The 19458-nt window shown below is 41.4% G+C and overlaps 1 protein-coding gene across 1 annotated transcript in view; it reads right to left on the bottom strand.

Moving 5' to 3' along the window:
* Positions 1–354: 354 nt before the first annotated feature.
* The window catches only part of BEND5 (BEN domain containing 5), a 734690-nt gene continuing 715586 nt past the window's right edge, over positions 355–19458 (bottom strand). Inside the window, exons 12-14 of the mRNA XM_079980403.1 lie at positions 6370–6466; positions 611–1648; positions 355–538 (exon numbers count right to left, since the gene is read on the bottom strand). Of these exons, the coding sequence (XP_079836529.1) occupies positions 1528–1648; positions 6370–6466 (218 nt within the window). The 3' untranslated portion in view covers positions 355–538; positions 611–1527. The remainder of the gene's footprint in view (positions 539–610; positions 1649–6369; positions 6467–19458) is intronic.

Below are 19458 nucleotides of genomic sequence, written 5' to 3' on the forward strand. Positions count from 1 at the left end.
AAAACCCAGTTTTATTTTCTTGGGCATTTGGACAGCATTGATGGTTTGGCCACTTCTTCTGGTGTTCATCCTTAATGTGGCTGGGAAGTTATTTTACGCTGCTGGGTGATTTTTTGGGTGAACACTTGTAGCATATTTGTTTGGCTTTAGTGGATTTTTTATTGTATATTATGGATATTCTCTGTAAATTATTTCGGGACTGCTTTCATGTGAAGTCATACATACATTGAATAAATCTCATCTAACCAAGTGAAAAGCAGCAGCAGTAAAGCTCTTATTTGCCTTTGGTAACTAAGTAAGCCTGTCAGTGAAGAAACATGAGCATGGACCAAAATAAAAAAATAAAAGCAACAGTTGCATTTAACTCTTTATTAAGTGCTCCAAGAGCAAGTGACCAGATTTCACCTGGTCTTGTATATAACATAACACAGATTTCCTCAACCTGATGTCTTCCAAATGCTTTGTATTGCAACTCCCATCAGCTTGAGACAGTACAATTGTTTTAATCCAAAACATTTGTAGGGCACCAAATTGAAGACTGACATGACATAGCATAACATAGCATAACATAAGTAACATAACATAACAACATAACATAACATAACATAACATAACATAACATAACATAACATAAAACATAAAACATAACATACTCCATTCAGAAAGCAGCAGCAGCAAACTTTGCAAGTATTTTGATTCCATCAACATGTTGAATGGACACACACATATCAACCAACTTTGAAAATATTCAACTGAAACCTTACAAAACTCAAACACAGTATCAGTAGTTTCATGCACAAGGCTCCCTCTGCCTGCTTTTTAATCCATACTGGTAAGAGGTCATTTTGATTATCAAGCTGTCTTTGCGAGTCATTACTTTGCATATATTCTAGAGGAGCCAAGAGTAGATGCATTGGCATTCAGTAGAAGTATTACAGGAGTTTCCCTTTTCCTACAAGGATTTCTCTTTCCCCTGTTCCCCCTGAAAATTTTGCACCTGATTCCTCAATCTTTTCTGGAGGTTTCAGGGATGCTCCAGAACAGATCGAAGGGGCATGGTGCTGGTACTGAAAGGAACAGGAAAGGAGGGGAGGGATTCATTTACTCCTGTCCACACAAACTTGGATATCATCCACTCTTTAGATATTAAAGATGACACATCACAGTGTCCTAGGGAATATTGCCAGGACCTGTATCCATGTGAATTAACCCCTTTAACACTTGCAAATGATATATGTCTTATGCAATAAATGTAGAAATTACCCAGCATCATGGAAAGCTTTCTTCGGTTTGCTGAGTGCTTTGAAAAGCTCTTAATATGGCAGGAAGTAATCTGTTGGTTTGCTTTTGAGGGAAAAGGCTAGTGATTAATCAACCAATAACAAAATCAACAGTAGCATTTGCAAGTAAAGTAGCATCTCTCTCCCCCCCCCTTTCAAAAATGATTGGCTGGAAAGAGAAAGGGAAGCCATTTTGAATCCAGTTTTGTTGTCCCAGCTTCTTTGAAGGGTTTATCGCTTTAGTGCTTTATGATGAGTGCGTGGGTTCCTTAAGAGTTGCCTGAGTTCTCTTCTCGGTCTTAGTGGAAGGTTGGTTATTCCCTTGAGCCCGATGGTAGGAACATCTATTGGAAGATGCTTTGTCCTTCCTGCCAACAAGTGAAGACAACAAGATATACTAGTAAAATACATTCCAGTGTTGACAGTGCTGCATATGTGGAATGATCCTATGAAAATACTTGGGAAGAATCTCAGAGCACAATTGTTTGCTGCCAGGAAAATCCCAAAGAAAGATATAATTTGTTTAAAAAGCTCAAAATGAGTCCTATTCAGGCACTGAACAAACACAGAGAGAAAGCTATTCTAGCTATACAATTTATTCCTTCTGTCTCTTGTTACAGGGATAGCACTCAGTTTTCTTTTAACAAGACAACACAACACAGCACAACACAACACAGAAGACTTGTGGTGTCTTTGTAATACTTGTCTTATTTGCAAATGGAATACCACAGCAAGCTAGAAGCAAATCAACACCCGTAAAGGATGCACCTAGTCCGCTAACCCTGCCTTAGATTCCCAAAGGGCAGCTTTAACTTCTGTAATATTGCAAATGAAATCCTCCCAGTTTATATTGATTCCATCCTGAAGAGGAGCAGGGAACGGCCCTCCAGGCCTCTGTATTTAGAATCTGAGACTCTCTCCTAGACCACACCCCTCATTGGCCTTGTACCAATATTTTGTACCAGTTTCTTTGCTTGCCACAGTAAGAACTTAAAGTGATATGACTAGTGAGGTGATATTTCTTGGTAGCACCATAAGCCTTATGGGTTAAGATAAACATATGAAACACACTTTCTAAAAGGTTGCTCCTTTATTATGTATGAACTCACAGCATCAGATAACATAGGCATGCAGAGTAGGAAAGAAGAGAGGAAAACACAGTGACTTATTTAAAATCGAGTTGATGGGTAGGTGGAAATTTTCTTGGGGAAGAGATCAGAACATGTGGGTTATCCCTGCTAAACTGAAACACCTGGGACTTTAACCGTACAGTGCAAAGCAGAGATTTCATTGCCTGTCAGCCAAAGATTATTCATCTCAAAGAGAGAGCAGGATAAGGCATTGTCATTACATAGAGGGTCGGAACAGTTCCTGGTGCTCCTCCTGCTGAGATGAAGATGTTAACTGCCCAACTTTTCCTTCTCTTGTGCCTCTGCCGAAAGGCACAGCCTCAATTTGTGTGTTTGCTGCATCTGCATCCATGCAGCCTGTGCACAAAATATGGGGCTGCATTGTTCCAGACGGCATTTTGATTTCTAAAGCCCTTGACAGGGTAATTGTTGTAATAGGGTATTTTGGTGAGCCCTCTGCTTGAGGCTGTCCAAGCAATGCAAATCTCTCTGATTTCTGTAAATGGATCCCTTTCACCGAGCCCACGCAAATGTGTCACAGTTTAAAACTGAAAGGGTTTTATTTTTCTGCCTCCAGCAGCAGCTACAAGCATTGAGATCTGCAATTAAAATGTGCAGACGCATGTAGGAGTAAAACTGACAGATTATAATTATCAATAGACAAGGGGGGAAACAAAAATTAATTTCTGAGGCAAAACATATAATTTGCCTTTAAACGGTAATAGCTATTCCATTCCTCATGCAATTTACTGCTCGACAAAATCAGACTTAAGTTGTTTGGGATTCCAGCATCTCTCCCCTGCCCCAAATTACATTGACCTATGGGAGTGTGATGTGGGCTTTCAAGTGGATGTCAGTGGACAGTATATGAAAATGCAAAGATAGCAGACAGCAGAGGCTATGGGTGCAATCCAAATGGTGGTCCTAGTAGTGTTGTAACTGGAGAATCTGCTAATGGGGGTGAAGGGAAAGTATCTGACAATTACCTCTTCCCCCTGCAGCCCCAAAGGTTTCTGATAATCTGTTCTGGAGGGGTGGGATAATGCAATGCAAGAGAGCATCTCAGATAGCAACACTTGCTTTGAATAGGGTGAGGGGACAGTGCCATGTGTGTGAGGCAGTTTCCTATAGGCTTGTAGAGAGAGTGTGTGTGTGTGTGTGTGTGTGTGTTAGATCAATTGGAACTGCTTTTCTCATCATGCTGAATGGCACGGGCCTCACTCCTGCAAGAGCAGTGCAATTGCTGTACAAATGTAATCTTAAAAAAATGCAATGTAAATTTTATAAATGTAATAGAGGGATAGAGGGATAACCTTTCAACAGAGGAAATGCTTAGGAACAAAGAATGGTAATGGACCTGAGGATAGCTCTGTTGGTAATGTGAGGGTGCAGTGCATATCTTACAATGAACAGGTTTTTTTTAAAATCCCTGAAATGATACAGCATTGCTCTTGATGGAGAGGCAATCTTGCCCTTCTTTGTTTTTAAAAGCCTGCATGAGAACTTGTGTGATAAATCAAGTCAGCACTCACTCACTGTTATAAACTGTAGCGATGGAGATGGGTCACAGGATTGTGCCTAATCCTCAGTGATATCACAGATATTGTTAAAAAGGCACTCATGATGGTCTTAGAGGAATGCACAGAAGTCTTTCACAGGACATGGCACTTGTGATTTGGGGAATGGGTTTCAGATCCAGGTTATGGAATCTGAAGGAAGGTTCCCCCAAAGCCCAAATACTTCCCTTGATCTCACACGCTGGTATCACTTCGTATTGACTAGGGGCAAAATGACAAAATTATGACACTCAAGCAATAGACTTTCCCCTTTCTACCTCACACAAATAGCTTCTTAAAAAAAATATGTGTGGCATCTTATGCTGCTGAAATGTAAACCTTAATACTCGAGTCACTTCCTTATCATCAGAAGTAGAAGAATGTGTATTTTATGAAAATACTCTCAGTCTGTGATGACATTTAATTAAATTGGATTTACTAAATGGTTCAGAAAGCCTGTTTTCCAATTAACTGAAGCGTTTCACAGGCAGGCTATTTTTCTACCTGCTGTGGTGTCTTAACAGCACAGGCATGGTGCTCAGGCTCAAAGATTTACCAAGGCCCAGGCCCTTCTCGAAGCACTGTGCCAGAAGCTAAAATAGAAAGAGGGACATGCTCTGATCTTATCTTGCCGATTCTAGCGTAAGAAATACAGCTGATATAATCACTGAAAGATTTCAGAATTATCTGTTTACAGGGGAAATATGATTTGCTCAGTATTTCTGTAGTCGCTGACTGTATATGGATGGACTATGAGCTGCATCTAATACAAACACATCAGAGATTGTGTAGCTGAGAGAAGTGTATTTTGTTTTGTCAAATTCTGCTGCTTCACAGTGCATTTGTGATCACTCTTGGCTGCGAGGTGGGGCAAAGTAAAAGGTGCAGAGGTGTCGCAGCCCGAGTGCAGGTTCAGTGAAAGAAACGATAGCGGCATCGTGAAAATGCACAAAAGCTGGAGATTCAATAATCCACCCCCCATTCTCACACTCTGGTGGTTTTGTTTCATCAGTCTCAATAATCACCCTCATTCCATATGAGTTTGTCTGTGAATCCCTCTCAGTGGTGTAGCCCCTTCTGTCTTCAGAGTTGTGGTGAGGGTGCACAAGAGACAAGATCTTTTTATATGGTGCCTAGACTGTGGAACAGTGCCCCAAGAGTGGCATTCCTGCCCCATGACAGCCCTCTTTTAGGTAGGCAGTCAAGCTTACATCATTCCAGAAAATTTGTAAGGAATTGTGACCTTATGTCACTGTTTCTGTCTGTTGCAGTTTTTTCTTGAAAGATATGTTTTTGTACTGTTTTATAGTTTTATGGCAAGCTTCCTCGGATATCAGCTTACAGAGAAGAAGGGCATAAATTGTAGCAGCAAAGAAACACTTATTATTTATTTGTATGTTTATATTTTGCATTTCTTCCGTCACTGAGCTCATGGTGGTATAGGTGGGGTTTCCAGATCCAGATCTACTTATTTCAAGCGAGATACCTTCATTATTATTTGTCTACATGCCTTCAGGGGTGGAGAACTTGCGGCACTCCATATGTTACTAGAGAACATCATCCCTGACCATGCGTGAAAAAGGACCAAGCTGGCTGAGTTCCAATTGCAGCTCTTGGGCTACAGGTTGCCCACCCCTGGCCTACCACTTCCCAATCATTAGTACTTGTGTGAGAGCATAGCCTTCACCCTCTCAGTTATGTCATTTAAATACACATACTAGGCTTGCCGATCAGAAGGTCGGCGGTTCGAATCCCCGCGATGGGGTGAGCTCCCGTTGCTCGGTCCCTGCTCTTGCCAACCTAGCAGTTTGAAAGCACATCAAAGTGCAAGTAGATAAATAGGTACCGCTGCGGCGGGAAGGTAAACAGTGTTTCCGTGCGCTGCTCTGGTTTGCCAGAAGCAGCTTAGCCATGCTGGCCACATGACCCGGAAGCTGTACGCCGGCTCCCTTGGCCAATAAAGTGAGATGAGTGCCACAACTCCAGAGTCATCCGTGACTGGACCTAATGGTCAGGGGTCCTTTTACCTTTTACTGAACTCAGAAAGCTTGGGAAAGTAATTTGTTATTAGGGAGGCAGGTAGCTAAGCAAGTGCATGTATCCCTGGAGGTTTTTAAGGAGCTCTTCCTGAAGAAGCTGTTACCCAGGGAGTAAAACTGAGTTTTTAATAATGTACTAGCAACATTTAAAAAAAATAATTGTGGAAAGCAAGCTCATCAACGATTCCATCACACACACACCACTGTATCACTGCCATTCAGGAACATAGATACCACATTGTGGAGATTTCATGCTAAATCAGGATGGTTTTGCTAGGTACACAACTGACCACGTTTACCGTAATTACATTAAAAAAGGTAAAGAATTCTTTTTCAAAAAAGCCAGATGCATTTTGAAACCTACCATGTACTTGAGATTGGTGCCAGTGGCCTCTCTGTGATGCTGTTTAGCCTGTAGTAATCCAAAAAGGTTCTGGCCACATTCCTTCCTAGTTTCATATCTGAGTGTCTAATTAAGGAGAATTGCTTTAAAAAGTTTTTTTAAAATCCAAACCAGCTGCAAAGGTAAATTACAGTGATATGATGCATAAGTAAATTTGAGATTAATACTCCAATAGATCTGACCTTAATATTTATTAACAGGTTTACAAGTGTCATAATTGGGTATCACTTTTGTTCAAACCAAATAATATGTTGTTAAAATTGTAACGTATGCTCCCACTTGGATTACCTCACGCACACTCATGTCACTTGGCTACTCTGAAGAGGATTCTCAACTCCTGAAAGGGAATGTTACGTACAGCTTGATTATGTATCACCTTTACATAACCTACTGAACCAAACACCTTGTCCCTCCAGCAAACACCAATGATTGTCCATGATTTGTATGCACTTCCATTTTGTGCACACATACATTATATTATTAGCTTTTCGTCCATTCTGAAACTTAAATCTATTTGTGTCTTGTACAAATGCAGTTATCAGTAATTACCTGATGCAATTTCCAGTAGTGGGAAATTCCAGAAGTATAACATTTCAGGGTTTCCAGGCATCTTATGTAAAGATGCCAACTTCTAAATGAAGCATTTGTTATTACCCGCCTACTCACATTAGGGATATCAAAACAAATGAATTTAAGATGCAGAGTTCACACTCTGTGGGGGGAAATATCTCTGCTCATTATTTTTTCTTCAAATGGAGAAGATGACTAATGTGAAATCATGTAAAGTCTTAGCTCTGTGGCTGAAAGCTGGAAGTATTATACAGAGAAACTAATCCAAGAGGTTTGTAAATGAGCTACAGTCTAATTGTAGAAATGACCCTGAAGCCCATGCAGGATTATTATTCAACTGGGGCAAAGGGAGACAAAGTAGTAGAAATACATTTTTATATATACAGTATATTCAGAACCAACTTTTATTAGCACGAATGTGCCAGGTTTCACCTTGAATCAAGCTATTTCTCATAAGGGGGGTAAACCTGAGTCTGGATTGTACCACTTCTGACTGTAGGTGGGGGAATCACATCATGGAAATCTGTAAGAACAAGACTTCACACTTTTGGAAATAACTGAGTTTTCATTTAAAACAAGGACACTAATCACTTCAAGTAATGTTTGATGTCAGCTCAGAACCAACTACTGTTTGTCATGAGGGACCTAACCCAAGATCTAGGCAGGGGTAGAGAACCTGTGGCCCTCCAGATTTTCCATCATCCTTGAATATGCTTGCTGGGGCTGATGGGAAAGTTTTTTAAAAAGAAAGAAAACATTTATGATATCATTCAGAATGTATTTATTATTATTATTACTCTGCTTCTTAATGTAGCACAAGTCTCAGTGACCAAAACCTTTTCTAAAGTCCTGCAGATACACTGTGCAGCACCTGTTTCATTTATTCTTTCTCCGGATTTCAGCTTAACTACATTTGATGTAGGTGCATATGAGATGTCAATTGTTTCATCTATCATTGGCTCCAGGTATTTAGTACTTCATAGATCTCCTGCAGAAAGCTGCATTGGTAGTCTGAAAAAACTTGATCTTGGGATGTTTCTCAGTCACTCTTTGCAGACAATTGCATCTCTCACATGCAAAGGAGATAAAGGCCTTGCACCTTTACTATTGTAATGATTCTCTTATCTCAACTTCAGATGCGCTCCACGTGTCTCTGTCCTCTAATCAGTTGAGCTGATTAGAGCTGATTGAGCAAATGAAATAAGGGTGCTGAAAAAGGCAGGCTGGTTCTTAAAATCTACTGTACAGGGACTCTTTGTCCACTATAATCGCAGTAATGTCTTCAACCGGTTCCTTTTTCTTTCTTTTGCTTGACTTTTCAGTTTTTCCTCTTACACTATCCTGCATTTGCAATCTATGAAATTATGCCACAGGAGAGAGAGAGAAAAAAAACCTTACTTGACCCAATGCAGTGCTTACTTCAATGGAACTAACAATGGCTGCTTTCCTGGATTTCAATTTTCCAGAGGTGTTCCCCAGAACATTGGTTCCTGCTGTCATTACCATCCTCGTGATGGCTATTGGATTAGTATTCCTTCCTCTTTTCTGGCCCAGAAGACATGGTGAAAGACCAGCTCTTGGAAAAACAGAAGTGGCAGCAGTTTCTCCTCTGCTAGTGGCTACATTTCAATACCTTTGGAAGGAGTATAAGAAACCTTAGCCCCCTAGGAAAGGATATCATTTGAAGTTAATGGTGGGTGAAATTTCCTGTAACGCTATCAATTACCCATTTTTACCCATCCCAACTGGTCAGATAAAGGCGCGTAAAACCTTGCTCTTTATTTAAATCCAAGTAAAACACCATATTTCTGATTAGTTTCAGTTTCTTATTATGCAGTATCCTTTCCACTTCTATAGTCCTCTTTGCTGTCATATTGAAACACTTTGGGGAGTCATCCATTGCCAGTTTTTACTCAAGAAGATTTGTTGCTCCTGTTTAGTGTCAGTCTGCTCACAACCATTCCCTGTAATCGCAGCTTCAAGAACTGCACACAGAGCCTTCTTCCAGCAATAAAAACCTCAATTTGGAAACCTGTTAGCGCTATGAGTCTTTAGGGGAGATACTAAGCACTGTAGCTTTAATAGCTCACTGATCATTTAATAATGTTGCCACTGCAGAGACCAGTCGCACTATGATCCATCCTTGCGCTTGTTTTACTTCTTAAAATGTGGGGTCATTTTGCTTTCAAGATTGTGGGTTGACTTTCCACCCTCCGTTTTGCAAAGCAGTGGCAATTATTGGAAATAATAAGACTCCTTTCAAAGCCACAATCTCATTTTAATAAGATCTGTTGTGTCATTTCTATGCCACAGTGAGTGAGGCTTCTGCCGCGATAAGGATTTGACAAGGGCAAAGCCAGTTAGCAGCGCCGTTCAATATTTGATAAGTCCTTTGGGGGTCTCCATCAAACGGATTGGATCTTAACTTTTATGTCTCTTCTAGAGGACAGCACCTCCATCAGCCTGAAATGCTATTGGCTGGGTTATTAGTTATGGAACTCATCCAAGTCTATCCCCCTAAGAGGATTAAGAACTATGACCTTCTAGACTGGAGGTATCATTTGACAGACCTGTGTGCTTCTTTGTTTTATGCAAGCAGTTAAATTATGAAAAAAGAGGAGGAAGAGGGAGGGAGATGCATACAGAGGAAAAAGCCAACAACAAGATACAGCTCTGCTGAGTATGCCAACTTTGCTAGAAAGTCAGTTTTCCATTACAGAAATTGCGGTGTTTATCAAGAAGAGAATTTTCTCTCTTTCATGCAACTATGGCCTGGGGGGGGGGGGTATGAAGGTGCCAGCACTGTGTACCTTTGAGTACCCCCCAGAAAAAGCACTGCCAGCATCAATAGCTCTATATCTATGTGAAAGGAGATACAATTCACTGCCCAGTGATTTAATACAGATTCTTTCTAAAAGAATATAAGCTGTTCCCACAATGTATTTTAAAGGGTTATAAATTGTACTTAAAAATTATGTTCTGTCAAGATGATGGCACAGACTGCTTTCCAACTACCTGTCTACAAGCTGAATCAGAAATGGATCCCTTTACAGCACATTCCTATACATACTGTACCTGTTTAGAAGACCGACTCATTGAATTTAATAGGATTTACTTTCAGGTGAGCATGTCCACTAAGCGACTAAAATTAGCTACCACAACCTGGTCAGTGGTAATCTGATCCAAGACGTGCAGTGGAAATCATGGAAATGGCATACTTGGGCTTATATCCAGTGAGGCATTAAGTAAGCCTCCGGTCAGCGCAAGGATTTCCACTTGCACTAGGGGACTCCCCCTCCCCATTCCGTCTCCTCTCCCCATCCATCCCCTAAATCTGTTATGGGGTTTTCTCCAGTGCTCCAGAACAGATATAGAGAGAATGCAGGTCACATGCAGTGGGGGAGGGGGAGCCATAATGTGCACGTGGAAATCCTTGCACTGAAAGGATGAGGGACTTTGATATTACCTTAAGCAGAACTCATATTGCACATGTCAGTTTGGGTGCGGCCTCATGCAACCAGACTCTGAACACAGAAGAAACAAATACGAACAATCCATGCAAACCAAGGGCAATGTTCAAATGTCTTGCCTGGTACAATGCACCACAGAGAAATGAGAGGAATTACCTTAGTAAAGGCTACTTGGCACGCCAAATTGAAATAGACCAGATTTATTGGAAAAGAGTAAGGAAATCTGATGTCCGAGGACCTGGGCTGAATTAAGTAGAAAGGTTTTCAGTCTTCTCGTTGGATGTTGGATATTGCTGTCATGCAATCACAACAAGGGAAGAGCTCCCATAACTTATCCCATTTGACCCCCTGCCAAATCAGGATTCCCAGCCTTATACTGTACAATACCTGATTAACAGCCATCCATTCTCTTCTTAGATACCTTTTGGGAAGGCTGTTCTGCAACTTCCCTGAGGTATTTGCTCTACAGCCCACCTGTTCTTATGTCTAAAGCATTTTCTTCGCCCCTAACGTTAAGAGCAGATGAAGTGGCGTGGAAGTCAATTTGCTTGCACAGAACCAGCAGGCTCTATCATGATAGAGCTCCCCTGAGGGAAAGGTTGACAGCCTCTGATGCTGTACCTTTAAAAAAAGACTTGCAGTCCCTAAGTAATAGTCATGCTCCAGTGTGTTTAGTATTTTGGCTGAGCTCAGTGCAAACCACAGTGATTTAAAGCTTGGAGATCAAGTAGGATACAGCAGATTCAGAATTATTTATTTCTTTACTGCAGAAAGCCTCACTACGGATTATTTATGGCATGTGGGGCTATTTAGGATGGGGGGGGTTGTAGATTGATTGAAATTTTTCAATTAAAACAAACAGTCTTTTAAAAAGATTTAAGGTTTTATCAGTGAGAAGAAAATAACTCAAAGAGGCAGAAGCTCTGGTAATTCTCTGGCTGCAAATAGGGGCCAAAGGGAAGGGGGACTAAGGAAACTTTATTTTTCAAGGGAAGGTCAAAATTAAAATGGGGGAGAACCTACCAGCATTACTGTTCTCTCCTTCACAACATTCATGTTATCTCTCCTCCTCGTTTATCTCTGATGTCTGCTAATATTTATTGGGAGCAAGGAATTGTTCTGGGGATTAATTACAATCAGAGAGCTGTTTCAGTCCACAGCACCATACGTTGCATCTGAATGAGATCTAGTGATATTATTCATATAGCATCAATGTATGTGATGAGGGGGATGAAAACAAGGTTTGCAGAGGTCAGGATTTTTCAGCCTAATTTAAGGTGCTGCATCTTTTATCTGAGGGAGTTTGGCGTTTTTTAGGAACATTAGTTGCATTCAGGCATCTCAGTAATAGTGCCAGTTTAGATTTTTTTAAAACAACAACAACAACAACAACAACAACAACAACAACAACAACAACTGATATTGCATCTTAATCACTTACATAAATGTAGTGCTTCTGTATGCAATGGATAGCTGGAATTCAGCTGAAAGTTCTACTCAACACAGTTCCAATGAATTAAGAAGCAAATGGGAACTTGGCAAAACCTATTTTATAGCCCCGAACAAAATTATTAGGTGCTTATCAGGACTGCAGTAGGTTAAAATATTACTCTAGACACCTTTAAAGGTGAAGAGGGGAATAGACAGCAGTATTCATGATATTCAAACTAGAATGGGCAAAGGGCAAATGGAGAAATTACATGGGGTGATCTGCAAGGTTAGTCAGAGTAGAGTTATTGGGGAAAGAGGAGACGAGCAAAATGAGGAAGAGGCAATAATGAAAAAGTCAGAGGATTAAACCAAGGGGGTTTAGTCCTCTGAGGGCCACATTTTCATGTGGGCAAGTTTATGGGACCTGAATGCCAATGGTGAGTGTAGCCAAAGGCAAAAGTAGAGGCCTGAAGGGGCACATTTGGCTTCTGGGACTGAAGCTTCCCGGCCATGAAAACTACCCTGCGCATCCCTGGGAAACACCCCCCCCCCCCAGGTTTTCACTTTGCTCACCCCTGGAAAAATTCCTGAAGATACCTATGCACCTCATAGATCATACAGGTATTGGTATGTAAGACTTCAGCATTATTTAGTTTTGATTAAGATCCAGCTGCAAATGTTAAAGCACTGTAACCATCTCTACCAATGGGTTCTAGGTGTTGTTTTTGTCCTCAGGTGTGTTGGTTCCCCCACACTAAATGCATTGCGTTGCTAAGAAGAGAGAAAGAACCTGCTGAGGGATGCTTGCCCCATGAGTTATGGCAGATTAGAATTTTATACAATAAAATCCTGGTACAACAGCACTGTTTTTTTCTAAAAAGCTTTTATGTAAGTAATCCATAATTTATTATAAAAATGGGGTATTAGAAGCGGCTGGAGGAAAATAATTGACTGGAGGAGAAGTAACACTGTCATCTCCAATCCCTCAAGGCCCATAGATTTCCCCAGCCTCAGCTTCCATTCCCTGCTTAGATCCTGGGCACCTGCCAAGTAAGCAATCTGAAGAGCTACATATTGACCAAGCACAATTATACTTCTGATTGTGCCCATTAACAAGGAAAGATGCAGCATGGGTTTGAGAGGCAGACTATAACGAGAGAGAGAGAGAGAGAGAGAGAGAGAGAGAGAATGTATACCTACCACACCACTTTTCATTTATAGGAAAATACCAAAATGGTTTCCAGTGTATTAAAACTATACAAAATCCTATTAAAATCAACGAGTTAAATAAAATAGTATCAAACAACAAAAATAAACAGCACAGTAATCCGTTGTGAGGTATCAGTACTAACTTTCACCAAATGCAGACTAAAGTACATTGCAGATCAGCTGCGTTCAGTTTGGTAGATCACAAGTTGTGCAAGTTGTCATGCCCTCACTCAGAATAAGCTAAACAAACCAATGTTCTGATTCAGCTCCACCCCTTATATTCCCACCCCTGTCACAACCTGATAGACTTCCTAAGCAGTTGTTAAATCCTGTCTCCCCCACCCCAAGTAGTTATAATTTCCTGGCCAGTAATATTTTTATAGTTCATTCTCTCCAGGAATCCTCTTGCTCCTCTCAAATTGTGTAGTCTCCCGAGGAATTCCTGGGCCACCATCTGCCTTAAGGAAGATGTGACTATGGACAGAGTTCAGATACAGTCAAGAGCAAATGATCAAAACAGTGTTGTCATATCCACCGGCAAGGATATTTTGAGGTCTAGGCCTAGACTGAATGAGTGAAGAAGGAAAGGAGTGCTGGAGCAAATACATGGGCCAGAAAACATTGCCAAAATAGTGTGTTTCCTAGACCCTACTACTGGAAATCATGTCTGGACAAAAACAATTCTGAAGATGCATGGCAGGAAAGTGATTTTATGCATAATTTGCAATGGTAGATGGAAAAAACCAAAACAAAAGACCAGCACCGCTTGCTCTGTTTTGGGGGGTAAGCTTACATTCCCAGCCCAAGATGTATAAACAAGATAGCCACTGAATCCCACTGATGAGAATTTAGTGCAAGCCCTTAATTAAAGAAGAACTAGAAGAGGAGTGCATGTCAGTTGAACACACTCAGGAGAATGCAGGAGCTTGGTGAAATTGAACAGGGGGAAAGCAAAAAATAGAAAGTAAATGGAAATTGTTCAAAGGTAATTGAATGTATGTCTGAGCATTTATGTGTGCTAGCTAGCAATAAATACACTTTGCGGCAAAGCAAGCCAGTATGGGCAAATAAAGAAAGTGCAGAAAGCAATCAAGGGGAAGGAAGAAGCATAAGCAAGCTGAACAAAAGTACTGTTTTGAGCTGGAATGGGAGAGGAATAAAAGCCAGAGTGAGAGAGTCAGTTTGCAGTCCTGCAGCTGATGCAGAATTATAGACATGGCAAGTAGGACAAAGCCTACACAGTTGTCTTGAAAATATAAATATACTGCCCCCCACCTGTACAGATACCAGAGTGAGGTACAATGCATAAAATAAATAAACCATATGATATGATAGATGCGGTCTAGCAAGATATCAGGCAGACATTCCAGGTCATTAAGTTGCTCAGTGTCAGGAAACAGGGAGCTTTTGCTGGGCCACGACTATAGGGAGATTTAATGGGAATTCTGGGTTGACTTTTCTAAGGTGTGTGTGTATGGGGAGGGAGTGTGCTGCTGATAGGTGAGCATCCTTCATTGCTCTATGTACAGGGAGTTATTACAGAGAGTATAATCCCTGTAGGATAAACAGCACCATTTAGAACAGCCTTTCTCAACCTTTTACAACTCCCATCATCCTTAGCTAGCAGGACCAGTGTTCCAGGGTGATGGGAGTTGCAGTCCAACAACATAAAGGGAACCAAGGTTGAAAGAGGCTAAGTGTTTCTGGGACACTGAACTCCTGCTGGGGAATGAAAACCCTTTGCTTTGTCTCCAGTCCACTTTCCCAGCTTGATCCTCTGAAATGTTTGGTTCAGAAGCATGAAGAAGGTGGAAACGTATCTAGATAAATTTATGTTTCGCTCCCTTCAACAGGTGCATAAGAAATGGAGCTTAGTTTGCCATAGGTCCAAGTTAAACTCTGTCTTAAGAAGGGGACTGGCTTTCACCGGTCACAATTTCCCATTAACGTGATGAATAGTCACATGATTAATAGTTCTCCTTTGGGAATCACATACACTGAAACCCAAGACTCTATTCAGGCCGGAAGGGAAGTGTTGAGATATCCTAGCAGCTGGATTCATTTTCTCAATTTTCTATTGGCAAAATCAGGAACTGCATGTTTCTATTTTTTTTTTTTGGAGGAATTATTAGAGCCTTCTGCTGCCACCTGCTGGACCAGCATCGATTGCAGCACTCCAAATGTTTCCATTTTCCAATGCTCTTGATTCCCACCCACCCCCATTCTACACTCTCAATTTTTGCATATTGGCAGAGCAAGCAAGGGACTACAACTCCATGAGACGGGCCAAAGGAAATAGACTTTCAACTGTGCATTTAGACCTTGGGAGGAAATGGGAAGTTTTGAAGTTCAGAATATCTATGTATCTACAATCTTCTGGAGGGACGCGGGTGGCGCTGTGGGTTAAACCACAGAGCCTAGGACTTGCCGAACAGAAGGTCGGCGGTTCGAATCCCCATGACAGGGTGAGCTCCCATTGCTAGGTCCCTGCTCCTGCCAACCTAGCAGTCAAAAGCACATCAAAGTGCAAGTAGATAAATAGGTACCGCTCCGGCGGGAAGGTAAACGGTGTTTCCGTGCGCTGCTCTGTTTCGCCAGAAGCGACTTAGTCATGCTGACCACATAACCCGGAAGCTGAACACTGGCTCCTTCGGCCAATAAAGCGAGATGAGCACCACAACCCCAGAGTCGGCCACGACTGGACCTAATGGTCAGGGGTCCCTTTACCCTTTACCTTACAATCTTCTGGCTGGTAATACTTGGTTTTTAAAGAACCTTTTAAAGATATGGTTGTTTGGCCATCTCTCAGGTGTGTGTGAGAGGATGCAGAAGCAGCTATCCAGACATCCAGATTGGGGTTCCAGGTTGTTGGGGTTTTTTTTTTTGGGGGGGGGGTCTTCAAGCTAGAACCAACCTGTCCCTGCTCTTTGACCCATGGGTTATATTTACAGGGATTTGCCCAGAATCTTATTTAAATGGCTGAGATAAATCTGTGTAGCCATTTCTCAAATCCTGAACTGGTGAATTAGCATTTCAAACATTTTATAATATGTATTAAAAGTAACAATAGAGGGTGTGTCAGGTAGTAGTAGAATGAATGAATGAATAATGTATGATGTTGAACAAAGCCATTATGATAAGTTTACATCTGCACAGCAAAGCAACACATATGGAGGGAATATGTACAGAAATTCTTCTAGATCTTAAATGCCCCTCCCCCTTTCTCTTTCTTAGGCAATGCCTACTTTGGGGGCCAAATTGCTACTGAATAATAATAATAATAATAATAATAATAATAATAATAATAATTTATTATTTGTACCACACCCATCTGGCTGGGTTTCCCCAGTCACTCTGGGCGGCTTCCAACAAAGATGAAAAATACACTGAAATGTCACATATTAAAAACTTCCCTGAACAGGGCTGCCTTCAGATGTCTACTGATGTGTAGTGGCTGTTCTCATGATCAACATCGGCCACATTTCACCACTGCGTGATTAACTTCCAGTCACATGGCCACCATAGCCAACGCTGCTAGACAGCTCAATGATTTTAGCAGGGAACAAAGAGTCTTTTCACCTTTCTTGCACCTTCAACAACTCACTTAAAAGGCAGGCAGTGAATTTGACCTGCAAGGATAACCCCTACGGGACCCGGATATCACTTATCGAGTCTAAAGATTGTGCCCTAGTCTAGGCTGATGTGAAGTGCAGCACCCTTGGCTTGAGTTCTTTCCCCTTCCTTGCTTCAACCCCAGCACAAAAAAACCTGTCACCTTGGCTAGGAAACATACTACCTCAATCACAATCACACTTCAATCACCAGACTGTCTCTTTCTCAGCTCCTGTCCTTGGTTCTGAGTATTTACAGCCCATCTGTCAGTCTCAAACACACTTCTCATTCAAGAGGGGAATTAATCTCTCTCCTCCTCCACCTCCACCACACATTTGCCATTTGCCATGAACTGCTTCCCTTTATCTCATCAAACATTTTCTTTGACTTGGAAAATGCTTTGCACCCGCCACATCTGGGCAGGTAATTGACTGCACTGTTACTTAGTTGCCCCCTATATGGCTTTCCCAGCTAACAGACATATCCACTGCAATTTTTAAAGTAGGTACAGAATTCAGATGCCACATGAGTGCTGTCTCTATGTCTGCACATTAAATAAGAGCCAAATTCTTGTAGAACATGTCAACAATGTGTCATTAATGTAGAGTACCCCATTCCGGATTCCGTAGCATTTTTGCTTGGGAAAGAAGGGTGTGTGTGACAAGGGTGGCAGTGACAAAGATATACCGCTGCAGAACTGACCTTCTCATTACTTTAATATCAACCCAGTGCAGGATTTAAGGTGGTGTGAGCTGTTCTGCCATACAGGGAGCTGAGCCATGGGGGCACACAAGTGACATGATCCATAATGGTGAAGATTTCGGGGTGCCAAATGATGGCCTTGCAAAGGGTGCCGTATTTTGAAAGATTACCAAAGTCTGCCTCCAATCAACCTCCCACACTATGGTAACCAGGAATTTCAGATTTCCTAAAAAAAAAAGAAACATACTCTAATCCTATAATTGCCATTGGCAGTTCTTTTCAGATAGCTGAGAATAAAATGATAGAGGGGTTGTATGTGTTTTCCCAATACAACCCCATTGTCGTTCTCAGATTTTTGCAGTACTTATTTTATTTTATTTTGTTGTTGTTGTTTTTAAAAAACCTTCATAAGTCAGTTGACTGTATGCTCCACAGGAAATAGCACCTGTATTAAACGACCTTCAACACTCTTATCTAAAAAAGCTTGCATCCTAAATGCTTATACCGCAACAGACATATGCACTTATAAGATAGAGGAATGTAATAAAGATCACTCTATCTAATTGTGCTACATGTTTTATTTAACTGTAATAAGTAAAGCCCAATGTGGAAATGATAAAAAAACCAAAGGATGTTAAACTGTGCACGCAGGCTTGCTGTCATTTACTGGTGTTTATATTAAACACTGCCTCTTCCTGTCTTGTTCTTCTGCCAACATTAATGCCTGGCTAATGATGCAGATTGCAACTCCTGTGACAGAAGATAATTGTGCAGGCATGGTTCCTTCACACTTGAATTTACAGTGTCTGTTAGCATGGTAAAAGGAAGAGCAGAAGGGACTGCAAACAAACTTGGCTTCAAGTGAACTAAAAAAAAAAATTCTGCCTAACATTCACCCACATACGTGGTTTCATATGCAGTTGCTAATGTGTGCAGTGTTCATCCACTAGCCCTCCTAGGCTAGATCAGTTTAAAACAGGTGAGAAGGAACTCATTCTTCACATGGTGGATGTACGGGGAGTCAGTCTGTTGCTTTCCAGCTATTGTTGGACATCAGCCCCAGGCAGCATGGCCAATGGTCAAGGATCCTGGGACTGGAGGCAAACAATATCAGAGGGCACTGCATTGGCTACACATGGATTAATACTGGGTTTGAAGATTTGGATTTAGGAGCCCTATGGTCAAAACCCCACTTGGACCATGAAGATCACTGGGTTGCTTTGAGCCAAACACTGTTTTTAGCCCAGGGTTGTTGTAATGAAGACAAAGTGAGATAATTCCTTCCATGTACACTGTTCTGAACTCCTTGGACAAGGGATGGGATATAATTGCAAGGGGCATATTTTATATTAGAAGTATATCCAAATTGTGAAAGTGTCTCTTGATTACCTAGATGGAGGATGCAAAGATATGTGTGTGTAGAAACCTGGTTTTTATATGGCTGATCTTTTCCACATCTGTTTATTCACTCACTTTTGCCTCTGACTACACTTACTTGCTGCATCTAGCTGTGCTTGTCACTGGTGTGTAGCCAAGAGACAACATGGCCTTTGGGATGAAAACGTTTCCCTCCCTGCCTGATTTTGATTTTATTTCATAAAATTTATACACTGTAAAAAAAATCCCTCAAAGCAGTTTACAAAAAAAGATAAAATAAAATTTCCATTATAAAAATTAACAACAATTTAAAACTTTCAAGAAGTTGAAATAACAATAGACTAAAAACTGATTAAAACTCACATCAACTTTCTAAACATCTGGGTAAAGGTAAAGGGACCCCTGACCATTAGGTCCAGTCGTGACCGACTCTGGGGTTGCAGCACTCATCTCGCTTTATTGGCCGAGGGAGCCGGCGTACAGCTTCCAGGTCATGTGGCCAGCATGACTAAGCCGCTTCTGGCGAACCAGAGCAGTGCACGGAAACGCCGTTTACCTTTCCGCCGGAGCGGTTCCTATTTATCTACTTGCACTTTGAGGTGCTTTTGAACTGCTAGGTTGGCAGGAGCAGGGACTGAGCAACGGGAGCTCACCTCGTCACGGGGATTCAAACCGCCGA

Source organism: Podarcis cretensis (genome assembly GCF_951804945.1).
Source record: "Podarcis cretensis genome assembly, chromosome: 6".
Classification (NCBI taxonomy): Eukaryota; Metazoa; Chordata; class Lepidosauria; order Squamata; family Lacertidae; genus Podarcis; species Podarcis cretensis.